We start from the raw sequence: 15,740 nt of genomic DNA on the forward strand, positions 1-15,740 counted from the left end.
GCAATATACCGAATTTCCGACCGGGCTAGTGGTGATAATTTATTAATGATCAGCAATTCTGACCAGATGAACAACATACCTGAAAAACCAAGTATGTCCGCAATATGTAGTAGATGAGCCATACTGATGCGGCACACCAGAATATGTACATGAAATACGACAGCATACTAATGATTCGATCATCTGAAGACGACCAATAGCTTTAGTCACGAGTTGCGGATATTCGCCCTTTTCAGGGACAATGTCAGATCAATGTTACATATTAGCCGACAATTTCTTTCCTTTTTTTTTTGTTCACGTTAACGGAGCTCAGCTAAAAATGTGTGCAACTTTAACGAGTAAAAAGCAAACACTCAGAGGCTCCAACGTCGTCACTATATATCTGACAGGTGGACGTTCTCTTTGTTGGTTTGGTGGTGTGTCAAGATGACCCAGTTTTAGAACCCGTCATCAACTATCTTAGTTCACGGACCCGGACGTATGCGTTAGTCTAAATTGATCCTCTTGTTCTCATTTTTCCATCTCGATTACTACTACATTACCTAGTACTAAGTGGATCACTCTCGGTGATAACGGGGATACCGGAGCTGTCCCACGGTTGATGACCGCTAGATCTCCCAACCAGCTCTTCGGGTTCCAGTGGAGCTCAGAAAAATGTAAATGACTCTGCAACATATAACCATTTGACTCAGACTCTTGTACAATCAGGGGCGAATTTTCTTCCAGTTTCTCTCGAGGATGTCTTCCTTTCAGGGTAAAGTTTTTGCGGTCACAGGTGCAGGGTCAGGGATTGGTTACGCGGTTGCTCAACGCCTCGCAAATTTGGGAGCACGGTTATCTGTTACGGACCTATCTGCCGAGGGTTTGGAAAAGTGCACAGCCGAGCTCAAAGGATGCGTTGGCGAGGAGAATGTTCTCAGTTATGTGGCAGATATTTGTGATCGGGTGGCCGTTGAGAGATGGATCTCAAACACTGTCAAGCATTTCGGTCACTTGGACGGCGCGGTCAATGCGGCCGGCGCACACCCTAAGGAATCTGGCAAGGAGCCGATTTGGAAGGTGACCGACGATGACTGGGAATTTGCTCAGCGCATAAATGTCCGTGGGACACTCAATCTCGTTCGGGCTCAGCTTGGTTACATGGTCGATGCAGTGTCTGACCAAAAGATCAAGACTGGCTCGATCATTATTTTTGGGAGCAACTCTTCAGTAACTGGGGCAGCAAATCTATCTGCCTACACAACCAGCAAGCATGCTGTGCTCGGTCTTATGCGGTCTGCTGCAATGGATGCGGCGCCGTATAATATACGCGTCAACGCAATCTGTCCGTAAGTTACGCTTGTGCTCATTGGTTGTCACCATAACCTAATCAGACTATGATGAAGTGGCCCGATCGATACTCCAATGCTGCGCAACGCCGTTCCAGGCCCTCAACTTGATGCAATGGCATCGTCTATACCACTTAAGAGACTGGGTAAAGCGGACGAAGTAGCAGGATTTGTTGCCTATTTATTAAGTGAAGAATCCGCCTTTTGTAGTGGATCTGTCCATATGATCGACGGTGGATTGACTACTTGCTGAGGAAGGAAATGGAACAAAGATATCGGAAAAGTTTAAGTAATGAAAATAGTATATCCCTAGATGCCAAGCAGAGCGTCAAAGTGGTTGCTGTGAAGTATGTGATTTAATCTCCAAAAAAATCGAGAAGCGCTGCCCACTATAGTACTGCGACACATCTGAATGCTCCACCGTTAAATAGCCTCTAGCCCCTGTATGCGGAGATCTACTAGATAACTCTGTAGGTTTCCGTTGGGATTACCAAAGAAACTTCACGCAGGTATAAAGGAAGTAAGGAGCGAGTGAGCAGTGGAAGTGAGAGCAAAGTTGGACAAATGTTGCCAACCACCACCGCCTTCCGAGCAATGGCAAACCACTGGAAGGGTGGTGGTACTGTTATTGCAAGGAGGTCTGTGCCAGTTAGGTTACAAGGTCACGCATGAGGTGTCAATGTACTGTGGCTCGCGAGCATGGAAAAGGAGCAAGTTCTTTCCGGTGGCTGACACCCGGGGTGTCGTCTCAGCCCAAATCTCGGACTTAGTCGGAGTTTAGAGGGTAGCTAAATCCATTTCCTGTGAATGGCGCAAATGACATGGATGATGTCAGTATTTAAAGGGACAAACAGAAGGTGGCTATAAATCTGGTTATAGGAATCCATCTGGTTGTTCCTCGACCACGCAATCTCAGAAATATGGCTAATCTCTCGACCAAAGCTACCAAAGATGGCTATCTTCGTCGCCATCGGCAGCTAGCCCCATCAGCTGCTGTCCGAGTGTCTCCACTGTGCTTGGGAACCATGACTTTCGGTGGCCAAAAGCAAGAGGTTTATGGAGAATGTTCACGTGAAGATGCCTTTGCTGTGCTCGATCAATTTTACAGTCAAGGAGGCAACTTCATCGACACGGCTAGTGGGTACCAGGCAGGCCACTCTGAGATGTTGGTCGGCGAGTGGATGGCCGTGCGTCAAAACCGCGATGAGATTGTGCTGGCCACCAAATACACTACGGCCTATATGACACACCAAGATTGTATCCAATCCAACTATGGCGGAAACAACGCCAAGTCCATGAAAGTTAGCGTGGAACAATCATTACGCAAACTACAGACGTCCTATATCGATCTGCTTTATGTTCACTGGTGGGATTATACAACGTCAATTCCAGAGCTGATGCATGCTCTCAACGATCTGGTCATTTCTGGAAAGGTGATCTATCTCGGCATCTCCGACACACCAAGCTGGGTGGTCGCGAAAGCAAATCAATACGCACGGTGCCAGGGTCTTCGTCAATTCTCTGTGTACCAAGGGATGTGGAACGCAGCAATGCGAGACTTTGAGAGAGACATTATCCCAATGTGCCGTGATGAAGGAATGGCTTTGTGTCCTTATGGGGTTTTCAACCAGGGCCGCTTCCAGACCAAAAAAGGATTCGAGGAACGACAGGCGCATAACCCTGGCCGCAATTTCATACCAACATCAGAGCATGACAAGAACGTTTCTGCGGTTCTCGAAGATATCGCGAATGCCAAGGGAGTGGAGATACTCAACGTTGCGTTAGCTTATGTGATGCAAAAATCTCCTTACGTATTCCCTATAGTGGGAGCACGGAAGGTTGCGCACATTGACGGGAGTATCGCCGGCTTGTCAGTCACACTCACCGAAGAAGAAGTTGAACAAATTGAGAAAGCATATCCCTTTGATCACGGATTCCCTCACACTTTCTTGAGTGGATCTCTGTTTGACCAATCTACTCCGAGGATGGCCGACAAGGCGGGTGATGTGTGGTTGACGAAGGGACTCGGCACATTTGATTGGGTTGATCAGCCAAAGGCCATTCGGCCCTCCGATTAGACTTATTATCAGTTTAGTTCCTACATAGTATTTAGAGTTGATATCGGGTCGGGTTCGGGTCCAAAATTTAGGACCCGCTGTAACGGGGGTATACTATGTAGGTGACTTCAGGGCATTCTGGATCGTTGATCCAGAATTATATCCTATAACCCGGCTCCGGGGCTGGTTTTTGCTCGCTCGCCGCCCCAAACCTGTACCAATTTAGGTAAACCCGACCCGATATAAAACCCGAAAAAAATCCCGAAAATCTGCTACTAGGTCTAAATAGGTAACATACTACTTATGAATTAGATACTTTATCTATTTAGATCGACTATAGAAATATTTAAAGCCCTATATCTTCTGTTGGTGAGGGCTTCCGTCTGGCCTTAGGGCCCCGGAATATGGGATCTCCCGGGGCCGGTAAGCGGGGGCCCACAACGCCGAGGAATTGGTAGCAGCGAGCTGAGATAGCGAAGAATGAAATCAAGCAGATGAGAAAAGCTCTCCTTCCACACACACTAAGATCTTCTATAGCATTACCGCTTTCTACGTTGTTGGTAGGTTCCGCCCACCGTACTAGTTTATACTACGTCAGTTGAACACCAACACTAATACATCAACGTATTCATCGCATACGCCCCTACTAATATTGCTATTAATTCTATATATATAGAATTGTAACAACAGTTGCCTCATGCAACAACAGACCCACCATACGCGAGGTGTTGGGTGCCCACCGGGTGCCCTAAATCGCACTATATAGATTCGGATCGTGCAGAGGATTCTGATCTTCAAGCAATTGGTTCTGTTTGAATAGACGTACAGATTCCCTAGCTGTCCGAACGTGATATGTCCTCCTATACTATTCACCCTGAAGCCCTTTGGCCTACAAGGCACCAACGGCATAGCGCGAGCCTGATTACGTACGCCGAAGGCGCCCTACACGGGTTTAGCGGGGGACCCGATCAACTCTAGTCGCGAATCTACCCTACTTGCGATACCAGTGTAGTCAGCGAATATTGAAGGTACAGAAGATGTTCCGGGTGAGGGATAGCTCGGCAACGCTGGTGTGAGCAGGAATTGCGTTTTCCCGCCACCAGTGGGAAGTATAGTCCTTTTATGGGCGGTCCTAGTGTATACTGGAACGGATGGATAGAGTCGCAGTACTACCATAGGGCAACAATAAGTATGAATTCATTATACTGAGATATACTCACCTTCTCTCAGAACCTTATCTAGATATGGCTTTTCTTCAATATATCGCGTGTTGTGCCATTTCCACTGTCCACAACTATTGCTATCTCAGTGATTAAACAACTTAGAAGATCAGAGTACTGTGCCAAGCAGAAGCTAGAGGATAAAAACAAGAGAGGAACCGGTATAGAAAGCGCTCCTAGCTTGGGCGGCTGCCGTTATACTCGGATGATAGGAATCTTTCTAAAACCCCAACGTCATCAAAAGCCTCGCCCACAGGGAGCTGCGGCAATGAACATCAGCTCGTCGTCCGTCGACAGAGGAATCTCATTGCAACTCGTTAGCATCCACACGGCGAACTTATTATCTGATTGCAGTACTAGCCATGTCTGTCCCAAACGTAGTAGCCTGATTCCTATTATTGAAACTACGAAAACTTCTCCTCAAAAATCATCGTTGAGTGGTCAGTGCGTTACGAGGATGATACATGATAACTAGAACGGGGGTACTAGTATTGCCCCTGGGCGGCGGATATATATTCAAGTAGATTCAAGGGCCCCTTCTTCCCCCTCTCCTTTCTCTGTTTATCAGTCTCGGAATGAGGCATCTGGCGGAGCCCTTTTCAGGGTTACCTGATTTGTGAGTGATTTCGAAACGGGGGATGTTCCATGGTTGGGCCGTCCACGTGATTGTGTAGATTTCATCTCCCGTCTGGTATCTGAGTTTCTGTTCTTCCGCTCCATCCACAGCCCAACACGGATAAAATGGACACGAATACGACCGATATGGACAGCGCCACACTGAACAAGATTCGCTCTCGGAGATCACATCACAAGTCCCGGCTAGGTTGTAAAAATTGCAAAAGGCGGCGGGTAAAAGTGAGTATTCCTACTATTTATTATCTCCCCCTTTCTTGTAAAACCTGAAGTGCTCGTCATCTTTGGCATGATACCATTGTTCCTAACCGTGGGAGGCACAAAATGCATTCCAGCATGTGGACTTATCTACGTTCTCTTATATGCTTTCGGCCAAGAGGATATGACTTGTTGTATCAAAACTTGCCCCAGCATGCGACTGACACGCGGCAGTGTGACGAGAAGAGACCCTCGTGTACGAATTGCGTAAACCATTCGATCGATTGTGACTTCTCCATATCTACTGCGACCTCGCCATCACCATCACCACCTGCTACATCTTCAGCTCGTCAACGGTACCGATTCAAGCAATCCAAGTACCAGACTTTAGCTTCCTCGGCGCCTAATGAAGGGGATCAGCGCCCTGGCGGCAATTCTGTCGCCGTTCAGTGCGATCTGTCCGCCATGAACAGTGCCACGGGCGGAATCTCGTTTGTGGATCTTCAACTGTTTCACCACTATCTTATATCAACATATCGCACCCTCACAGATGAGGCCTCGGATCGATATGGTGTTTGGTCGATTCACATCCCACAGTGGGCAATTTCATTTCCCTCAATCCTCCACCTAATGCTGGCATTGTCCGCCCTCCATCTTGGTCATCAAAAGCCAGATCTTCGACACCAGTATGTGATGCAGGCCAATGACCATTTTACATTCGGAATCCGATCTGTTACTACGGTTCTCTCTCAATTAAACTCTGAGAATTGTCAGATGATTTATATCTCAGCGGTCATGATCTGTCTCGTTTATTTCGGACATGGCCCCCGACCTGGTGAATATCTTGTTTTCAGTAGCCAGGGGCAGGCTGAGTGGCTAGCTCTCATGAGGGGAGTTCGCTCCATTCTGGCAACAAATCATGACAAGATTTTCTCAGGTATTCTGACACCTCAGACGGATGATGGCATTCAAAACGTCAGTCCCGACTTACAGGAGGAATTACGTCAACATCGCGATCGCATTGCTGAGATAAAAACTTTGATCGAGATGCAGACGGCTAGCCCCGAAAAGGAGCTGTACCTTGGTGCTGTGGGCGGCTTACCAGACACTTTCGAGGAGACATATAAGATGCGAAGTGCGGGGAAAGACGGTGTATGTTTATTGCCTATGGTCATAGGCTGGATATATCGACTCCCAGAACCATTCGTCATCCTTTTGGAGAAGAAGGACCCTTTCGCGCTCGTGATTCTGGGCCATTGGAGCATTCTTCTAACCTATATGACTTCGTCCTGGCTCTTTGTTGGTTGGGATAAACATGTTATCAAAGGCATTCGGGCTACTCTAAAGGAGGAGTTCCACGACTGGATTAGATGGCCTGAGACTGTCCTTAACGTACGGGCCTAGTATATAATTCATCTGTAGACCCTCTTGGGTCAAGGGCCCGACAGTAACTGTATCATGGATTCCTTTGACACTATACAAATCTGCTGTGGTTGAGGAAGCAAATGTCAGTCAGTATAAAAAGGTTTCATAGAAGGAACCCAAGCTCACATCCCATGGCAGGGAATGTTATCACGTCATATCTGAGGATGAGTCTATTTTTAGTAGCAAACTAGTGAGTATCCACCACATCTGGGCCCTGACGGCGTCATACATGCAGGTATGAGGCAATACAATAATGAAGTACTATTGTTAGCCCTAATCCCGGTGCGGTATGGCTTAGCATGTGACGACTCTTCTCTCGGAGAAGTCTTTACCGTCCTTCTCTAGACTACTGCTTGCAGTGCACGCGGCAGTGTCATGATAGCCCCTTCAGCATAATACAATATCGAAGCTAGGCACTATACGCTTACATGAACCTCGAATTATTGTCTAACGGCCGATTGAGTGCCCCTCATCCCTGGGGGAGCCTACGTCGGGGATCTCAGCAGAGCGCACTCCTGGATACAGCCCAAAATGAGAAGGACTACGTCTCGCTGCATAGACTGCCATGGATGTCTCAATTCCTACGCTCTTACACAATATCAATATCGCTATTCTTTATCCTGAGTGCTGTAACTCAATTATGGTTACTACGACACAAGAAAGTAAAGGTATTTCCGAGCTGTCGAACATACATGGAGATGGTCAGTATCAATATTCTTAAGATTCAATGAAGCATCACTCGATTATCAATTGACCGGCGCTGCAGGTTTTATACATGGCGGCATTTGGTTCCCAAGTATTCTGCCTCTTTCCGCTTCCAACTGAGATTGCAGGAACGTTGCAAAACAACTTTCTATCTGCTGCGCTTTCCTTGGTTTCCTTCTTATTGTTAGGCATGCTGTCATTCTTGGAGCACCGTCGAGCAACTCGCACTTCGTGCGTCACTTTACTATACCTTGTGGGAAGCCTGATCGGGGATGTTCTGTTTCTGACTGCGCCCAAAATGAGTTTCCAATATCAGCTTCCGATTAGCCTAGTTGCCTGGCTAGCGTTACTAAAGACAGCCCTTATTTCCCTTGGATCTTGGAATAAGGAACCATTCCTAATGCCCCATTCAAGGGAGCTATCGCCTGAGGAACTAGCTGGACCTTTTGGAAAGATATGCTTTACCTGGATCTACCCTATCCTTAGAAAAGGCTATACACGTATTTTAAAGCCGCTAGATATTCCTGACCTAGAGAGAAGATTGAGCTTGGAACACCTACGGACGGGTATTCTTCGAGCCTGGGACCAAAGGAGTGAGTCCCTGCTCCATCCGAACATGGTAGTCACGAATGCTGATCCCTACTCAGGGAAGCCAGAAACCACATTCACATTACCGGTAACATTGCTACGATTTACGAGAGGGCCATTTATATTAGCGATTATTCCTCGGCTATTCCTGATCCTCTTCCGATATTGCCAGCCGGTTTTAATCAATGCCACCGTTCGGTTTGTTAAGAATCAGAGCGAAAACCAAAATGATCCCAACTATGGCTATTGGCTGATTGTTATGGCTGGTACGATTTATTTTGGACTGGCGGGAAGTATTGACATCCTAGATGTCCGTTACTCGTAGCTAACTGAATCATAGATCAGTACCGCGGTGTACCACCATCAGCTAAACCGGCTACAAATCATGTTTCGCGGCACTCTAATTGCACTCCTTCACCATAGAGCGCTTCATGTTGGAAGCAGACACCATGACAACGGCGGACCGATAACTCTCATGAGTGTTGACGTAGAGGCTCTAAGCACACTTGGGGATATGCTACACGAAACATGGGCCTACTGTTTGGAGGTAATCATCGGTACAACCCTGTTAGCCGGTCTAACCGGCTGGTTGTGCTTGGTTCCACTAGTCGGAGTATGCTGTAAGTGCTGTCATGTTACTTTATCCTCGTGCCTTCTAGCACTAATATTAAGAAAGGCTCATCCGGGATGAGCGCGTACGTAGCATGCCATTTGCAACCGCGGCAGCGAAATTGGAACGCCGCCACGCAGAAACGGATGGCAGTCACGACAAGCCTGCTTCAATCTGTCAAAAGTATGAAGATGCTTGGTATCTCTGAGTCTGTTAAGACGCTACTGTTTGGTCTCCGAGCCAAGGAAATACAAGCTTCGATACGATTGCGATGGGTGATGTTTGCATACAATGCTAGTGGTAAGTCGCGAACAATATGACTAGAGGTCTGAATGGGATCAATACTCACTATTCACCTGACGGTCACAGCCAACGCCCTAGGCATGTTTACACCAGTGATAACATTGGTATTTTATGTACTTTTCACAAGATCCAAATCTGATGGAGTCCTCCCCGCGGAAACAGCTTTCACATCTATAGCTCTGCTCGCTATGGTTACCCACCCTGCAAATATGGTGATGACTATTGTTCCTCGCATCATTGCATCGCTGGCAAACTCTGAAAGAATTACAAATTACTTGATACGCGGTACAAACGAAGACCGCCGATTAGACATACGGGAGGCTCAGGTCGGCTCGGACATTACGGAAACTGAAGAGCGGGTAGCCATCTTTCTAGCCGATGTGACCATTCAATATCCGCAGACATCTAAGCCAACATTGAAGCAGCTTAACTTTAAAATCACCAGCGGTTCAATTATTATGTGCGCAGGCCCCGTTGGGTCAGGCAAAACAACTTTAGCTCGGGCGCTACTCGGGGAAATGTCTCCCTCCAGTGGTGCGATTTACACGTCCTCTAAGCGCATCGGCGTATGTGCCCAGGAGCCATGGCTACCAAGTGGCAGTATCAAGGAGGTTATATGTGGTGGCCTTCGGATTGACAAAACTTGGTACGAGCAGGTTTTGCTTGCTTCTGACCTGGTAAAAGATCTAGGTGCCCTACCAGATGGCGATGGTACCGAGATCAAGTACCCGGGTCTCAATCTGTCTGGTGGCCAGCGACAACGTGTGGTACGTCTGTTGGTTTAGTATCTTTCTGTCTGACCTCCACCTGACATACTAACCCTCGCAAGGCTCTTGCCCGTGTTTTGTACGCTAGATGTGAGATCGTAATTCTTGACGACATCTTCCGAGCTCTGGACGGCAAAACAGAGGAGGCTATCGTTCATAACCTGTTAGGTCCCGACGGCATCTTTCGAAAACATGGTACAACAGCAATAGTTATAACTAACTCTGGTAGGGCAATGATCCCTCTACATTATATTGGCCTTGAAACTCACCAAGCGAAGCCCAATACTTCCCGCTAGTAGATCATATTCTAGTACTATCGGACGCTAAAGTTCAGCTACAAGGCTCCTGGGATGAGCTACAGCACGATACCCAACAAATATCCAAATTCATGCCCGATGAGCCAGAATATAGAGATATCTTACAGGAGGCCGAAGGCCGAGTTGGCGGTAACACACAGGAATGCTCCAGGGTTGATGCAGCCCAAGATTTAATACGACAGAGTGGGGACTTACAGCTCTATGGTAAGGATAGACCCATCTAATTTGATGCTGGCTAACTGTCCTCCAGCGTACTACCTCAATGCAATGGGCGTTTGGAATGGTCTTTTCATGTTGATTTGCACTGCATCATATTCCTTCTTTATAACCTTTTCTCAGTACTGGCTAAAGTGGTGGGCCGAAGCCGGTGAGGAGAAGGCAGCATATTACATGGGGGGCTATCTGATATTAGCTTTGGTAGCCTGGATTTCTACTAACGGTACTATGTGGTAAGCAATCATTAAAATTGATGACAATACCTTCTAGTCATTCAACACACGATTGCTGATAATACAAGGTCCACGAGTATGAGGATCTCTCCAAAGTCAGGCGCTGCTTTACATAGCCGGCTGTTAGACTCTATAGTCGGGTTTGTTATCAGAAACCTGTGGATTTTAGTCGTATCCTGACGTGAGATGCACATAGGGCTCCACTATCGTACTTCTCAGACAATAATATCGGAGTCATTCTAACTCGGTGAGGATACGCCCCTGTCATCTGTATGCGAGAGCTGACACATCGAAGGTTTGCAGAGGATATCCAGCTCGTAGACCGTCAATTACCAAATGCGTTTCAGGTTCTGGGCACTCGTAAGTAGCCCGTTCCGGAGTTGATGTTGTTTCTAATCAGACTATAGAGGTTTTCAAGCTCTTGGTGCAGGCAGCAATACTCTTTGTCGTTAATCCGACGATGGCTGTCACACTACCCATTTGCTTGGCTGTTGTTTACTTTGTGCAGAGAGTCTACTTGCGGACATCGAGGCAGCTCCGTTTTCTCGAGATCGAGTCAAAGTCGGCTCTCTATTCGAACTTTGTCGAAATGGTATGGGCTCCCCTTGCGATCGGCAAGTCCTATCACACTAATTAGGAGCAACAGGTCGATGGCCTTGGCACAATACGTGCTCTGCGATGGCAGCAGAAGTATACTAGCGACATAGTTGGTATGATCGATTCTTCACAAAAACCGACATATTTACTCTTTTGCCTTCAACGATGGTTGAACCTTGTTCTTGACCTCTTAATCGCCGTGGTCGCGCTGGGTCTCGTAGCTCTAGCCGTGACATCCCAGGGGACAGAGAGAGCAACGGCCGTGGGTCTATCTCTTAATATGATCATCCTTGCCAATTCAACCCTGCTCCGGCTTGTCGAGGCATGGACTTCATTAGAGGTCTCTCTTGGAGCAATTGCGCGGTTGCGTTCCGTTGTGACGGAGACACCTCAGGAAGAAAATACTGGTGAACAGAATTTGTCTCCACCAGTTAATTGGCCGGTCTCTGGGGGTATTGTTGTACGTGATCTGGAGGCTTCGTACAGGCAAGTTCAGGTCGGATGTGGTCCTTCGCTTTGAAAGTTAATGAAATTCCAGTCCGCCAAAACTTGCGCTCGAGAACATCTCCCTTAAGGTTAATGCCGGACAGAAGCTTTTCATATGCGGTAGAACTGGGAGGTATGACCACCATGTCCTTTTTACATGAGCCAGGCTGACCGAATCATCACTCGAATATAGCGGAAAGAGTACATTGTTACTTGCCTTCCTTCGTCTGCTGGACCTCCCGCACGGATCGGTGACGATTGACAACATCACCACTTCCAAAATCTCCAAGACATATCTCCGCCGTCACTGCTTCATCACCGTGCCACAAGACCCTTTCATCCTGGCAGCAGCTACTCTTCGTTTCAACCTTGACCCAGACGAATGTCTCCCAGATGCGACGCTGATAGAAGTACTAAAGAAGACAAGACTTTGGGAGCATTTCTGTCATTTCTCGAAATTTAACCACCAAAGACCTTCTGCAGCCGAACCTCTGCTAGACCTTCCGATGTCCTCACTCCCACCACTTTCGGCAGGACAACAGCAACTGCTTTCACTGTCACGCGCACTTGCTCACAGAAGGGCTTCCACAGATTCTAGATACTCTGACCTTCAGACACAGGTTGCTGTAGCAGAACGCAGACCTATCCTTCTTCTGGATGAAGCTACGTCCGCGCTCGACCCCGGCACCGAAGCGGTTATGCAAGATATTATAGAGGATGAATTTACTCAGAAAGGATACACGGTGATTATTGTCGCTCATCGACTCAGTGGTATGGTTAAATATTTCCGGGACGATATCGACGCGGTGACCTGGATGAGTGAAGGGAGGACTGAGATAGTTGTGCATACACAAGCTGCTGCAGGCCTTGTGCAAGAAGATAGACAAGGCAGAGGACCCAAAATCTGCACGACAGGGTTACCGTAGATGTACATTGCATAGCCTCCAATTAAATTATGGTGGAACTCATCCTTATAAAAAAGATTGACACCAGCATTCATGAAGAGTCTTTACATTTCAAAGGAACACATAGTCTATCCACTAGAATCTCCAGACCACTATCAAGCAAAACGAAACAAATTAAACACCAGAAACGCCCAAACCCTATAAAAACATCCCAACAATCAACACCTCTGATACCCCTTATACCCAGCCAAAGGCACCCCATCACCGCTCTCCCCCTCCTCCATACCAGCACACAACCTCCCAGCCTCCCCAGCGCGTCTCGCCTTCTTAATCAACAATCCCGGATGCCAAAACACCAAAACCGCCATAGAAAGAAACATCGTAGCGGCATCAAAGACATAAATATATGCCTCCTGCTGATTCAAAGCCGACTTAACCGCCCCGAACTCCACCAACCTAACCAAATTTCTCACCATCAAAAAGAAACAGCTCACATACATCGCCCACATATACCTCTTCCAGCCCAAATCCGGGTTCTCAGCCGTCACCCTCGTCGGCTCAGCAGCTAGTCTCCGATGAAACACCCACGCAATCCAAACAAACACCAGGAACACCACAAGCGCAAACACAAGTCCGACGAGGACGACTTTCCGTCCGATATCCATGACCTTGACATCGCCTGTGATCTGGACGCCTGCGCCGCCGAGCTGGGTCAGGAAACAGATAACGTCGTTTAGCACGAAGAGCACGGTTATTCGTTTAGTTCGCATGGGGGAGAGGTGCTCGGCATCGAAGGCGCGGATGATGCGACCGAGTACCATGTAAATTGTTGCGGCGACGAAGGGCGGCGCGCAGAGAATGAGCATTTGTTGGAGGGCCCAGGATTTGATCAGGGTTCTGTTATTGTGGGACCAGGCGCGGCCGTAGTAGCCAAATGTTTCGCCTGATTATATTTGTTAGTGGTGTTCGTCGTGTATAACTTGTAGGGGGGAAGGGTAGTATATGGTGTACGTACATACTCCGCCTAATATTAGCGGAATGAAATAGGCCGCTTTGTATGGAAACATCAGAATGATGTGGGCGACTGTCGTTATGCCGAATATGGCCATGAAGGCATAGCCAGCGGTTTGAGATGGGTTGTAGGGGTAGAACTCGACCCAGGGCGCGGAGCCGTTTACGCCTTCGTGGAATGTGAAGTCCATTTTCGTTGAGATGTTTGGTCAATGTGCAAAGATACTGGGTGTCAATCAAAAGACTTGGGAGGAAGATATGTCCATTTCATGAGAACCTGAATCCCCATCCCGAATTTATATCTGATCTTGCCGTCCGTATCGAAAAACGACAATATTACCGGATTAGGGAATTCTGCTCCCGAATACGAGTGGAGCTTGTTGGAAAAGCTTAAATGCAGGGATCCAAACGCCCCTGGTGGAGAACCCTAATTTTAGCTATGCTTGGGTTTGGTTCCTGGTGATGATTTTCAATGTTACTCTGTGGGTCTATTGGGTTTTGAACGAATCTTGTTTGCGGTTTCATATATACCTACTTGTGGCGTGAGAATTTGCATGCCGATCGCTGCGCTGCGGGCTATGGGCTTGAAACGGTTGATGCTTTGCTGGTGGACTATTCTGGTTGAATGCTTTTTTTGGCTTTAGATCGTTTGTTGTTGCCTGGGTTAGGCTGTGTGTTCTTTGTTGATCCATGTCGCTTTTTATTATTGCCTTTGAGGCATTGGTAGGTATCCCGAGTTGGCGATTATTGATACGACTGCCCCATTGGGTAAAGTGCACCCCGAAACATGAAGTCATACCATAGACTATGGACCCGATTTAAGGTGAAGGTCTTTATCACTGAGCGGCCGTTATCCAAGGTGGACATCTAATAAAAGTGGAGCTACTCCCCTAACAAACCAACACCATCTCAGCCAATGATAGCAGCAGGCCAAGCATAACCCCCTACATAGAACATTACTTAAATAACAGAACCAAAGAAGTCTATAAGAATATGCCATTGAAATCTAGGCTGTAACGCTCAAATTACACCATAAAGAGTAGTTCTATCGTGAAACTCATGCAGACTTGCCGAAGACCTTGAAGCGGCCCTCAAGAGGGGCGAAAGTCTTCTCGCCAGCCTCGCCGGTAGGAGTGCCGAAGACGAGCTGGGCATCCAACTTCCAGGAGGCGGGGAGGTTCCAGGTCTTCTGGATGTCGGCGTCGATGAGGGGGCTGTAGTGCTGGAGGTTGGCGCCGAGACCTTCGGACTCGAGAGCGGTCCAGACTGGGAGTTGTTAGTATGGAGTTTAACCACATATGCGGTTGGATAATTTATCAAGGATGGGAACATACCAAGGTACTGAGACATGGCGTTGGACTCGAGAGCGAAGGGGTCGAACTTGTCCGCGTAGATGGCGAACTTCTCCTTAATGGGAGCAAGGGACTCGTAGTCGACGAAGAAGAGGACCTGGAGAATTACATTAGTATTGGCTTTTCTCACGCTCTAGTGACAAGGATTGAAATCGAACGTACAGTTCCGTAGCCAGCGCGGAAAGACTCAAGCTTAGGCTTGGTGTGGTTCTCGAACATCTCCTTGGGGACGGTGCCGGCGGCAACGAGACCCTCCATGGCCTTGATGGCAATGTCCCAAACCTTCTGGTGCTCCTCCTTCAACAGGAGAACAACACGGGAGGTCTGGGTGTTGAAAGAGCTGGGCACGTGGAGGACGGAGGTCTCAACAATGGACTGGATAGCATCGTCGGAGATGGGGCTCTCAGCCTTGAGACCATAGTAGGTACGGCGGGCCTTAACCAACTCGAGGAGAGTGTTGGTGGAGGGGTTCTTGAATTCGACCTGAGCGGAGCCCATTGTGACGGTGTTGATGAGTATTGAAGAGGTGATAACTGTTAGAGGAGTGTTCGGTAGGAAGCTAATGAGATCTGAGGATGTATTGAAGAGGGAATTGAGATCTTATATATATGCAATCTCGCCATCGCAGATTGTTTGGCACCCCGCGATTTAGTTCCATTTCCATAAAAATTCTTAATTATTTCTCTCAGATGGTCCCATCAGTCGCCAATCACGTTGTCTCGTTGAGATCCGTTTTTATCGGCAAATGTGGCTTTGTAAGACCGCTGGAGAAATTTATAAGCGGCGAGA

The 15,740-nt window shown here is 47.7% G+C and overlaps 7 protein-coding genes across 7 annotated transcripts; 4 read left to right on the top strand and 3 right to left on the bottom strand.

Moving 5' to 3' along the window:
* Positions 1–726: 726 nt before the first annotated feature.
* On the top strand, positions 727–1,658 carry BDV38DRAFT_293445 (SDR family NAD(P)-dependent oxidoreductase). Its single transcript, XM_032062251.1, has 2 exons — positions 727–1,328; positions 1,386–1,658. The coding sequence occupies exons 1-2, from the start codon at positions 739–741 to the stop codon at positions 1,579–1,581; spliced, it is 786 nt and encodes a 261-aa protein (XP_031919024.1). The 5' UTR covers positions 727–738; the 3' UTR covers positions 1,582–1,658.
* Positions 1,659–2,234: 576 nt separating this feature from the next.
* On the top strand, positions 2,235–3,448 carry BDV38DRAFT_95284 (aldo/keto reductase). Its single transcript, XM_032064181.1, has one exon. The coding sequence runs from the start codon at positions 2,249–2,251 to the stop codon at positions 3,404–3,406; it is 1,158 nt and encodes a 385-aa protein (XP_031919025.1). The 5' UTR covers positions 2,235–2,248; the 3' UTR covers positions 3,407–3,448.
* A 2,114-nt stretch (positions 3,449–5,562) lies between these two features.
* On the top strand, positions 5,563–7,186 carry BDV38DRAFT_95365 (Zn(II)2Cys6 transcription factor domain-containing protein; the record flags this gene model as incomplete). The annotated part of the gene is made up of 2 exons (XM_032064183.1): positions 5,563–6,943; positions 7,000–7,186. One exon carries the CDS (start codon positions 5,563–5,565, stop codon positions 6,838–6,840), a length of 1,278 nt encoding a protein of 425 aa, XP_031919026.1. The 3' UTR covers positions 6,841–6,943; positions 7,000–7,186.
* A 678-nt stretch (positions 7,187–7,864) lies between these two features.
* Positions 7,865–12,609, top strand: BDV38DRAFT_277775 (P-loop containing nucleoside triphosphate hydrolase protein; the record flags this gene model as incomplete). Its single annotated transcript, XM_032058564.1, has 15 exons — positions 7,865–8,159; positions 8,214–8,464; positions 8,495–8,774; positions 8,831–9,064; positions 9,134–9,834; positions 9,897–10,059; positions 10,113–10,355; positions 10,402–10,600; positions 10,669–10,740; positions 10,797–10,847; positions 10,896–10,960; positions 11,008–11,192; positions 11,247–11,677; positions 11,736–11,816; positions 11,877–12,609. The coding sequence occupies 15 exons, from the start codon at positions 7,865–7,867 to the stop codon at positions 12,607–12,609; spliced, it is 3,984 nt and encodes a 1,327-aa protein (XP_031919027.1).
* A 197-nt stretch (positions 12,610–12,806) lies between these two features.
* Positions 12,807–13,790, bottom strand: BDV38DRAFT_277776 (RTA1 domain-containing protein; the record flags this gene model as incomplete). Its single annotated transcript, XM_032058565.1, has 2 exons — positions 12,807–13,531; positions 13,604–13,790. The coding sequence occupies 2 exons, from the start codon at positions 13,788–13,790 to the stop codon at positions 12,807–12,809; spliced, it is 912 nt and encodes a 303-aa protein (XP_031919028.1).
* A 255-nt stretch (positions 13,791–14,045) lies between these two features.
* Positions 14,046–14,543, bottom strand: BDV38DRAFT_95297 (uncharacterized protein). Its single transcript, XM_032064182.1, has one exon. It carries the CDS (start codon positions 14,394–14,396, stop codon positions 14,121–14,123), a length of 276 nt encoding a protein of 91 aa, XP_031919029.1. The 5' UTR covers positions 14,397–14,543; the 3' UTR covers positions 14,046–14,120.
* Positions 14,074–15,703, bottom strand: BDV38DRAFT_234319 (Nitroreductase-like protein). Its single transcript, XM_032053230.1, has 3 exons — positions 15,114–15,703; positions 14,934–15,048; positions 14,074–14,865 (listed from the first exon to the last, which is right to left on the bottom strand). The coding sequence occupies exons 1-3, from the start codon at positions 15,447–15,449 to the stop codon at positions 14,657–14,659; spliced, it is 660 nt and encodes a 219-aa protein (XP_031919030.1). The 5' UTR covers positions 15,450–15,703; the 3' UTR covers positions 14,074–14,656.
* Between the last annotated feature and the right edge of the window lie 37 nt (positions 15,704–15,740).

The sequence above is a fragment of the Aspergillus pseudotamarii genome, assembly GCF_009193445.1.
Source record: "Aspergillus pseudotamarii strain CBS 117625 unplaced genomic scaffold BDV38scaffold_3, whole genome shotgun sequence".
In the NCBI taxonomy this organism is placed as follows: domain Eukaryota; kingdom Fungi; phylum Ascomycota; class Eurotiomycetes; order Eurotiales; family Aspergillaceae; genus Aspergillus; species Aspergillus pseudotamarii.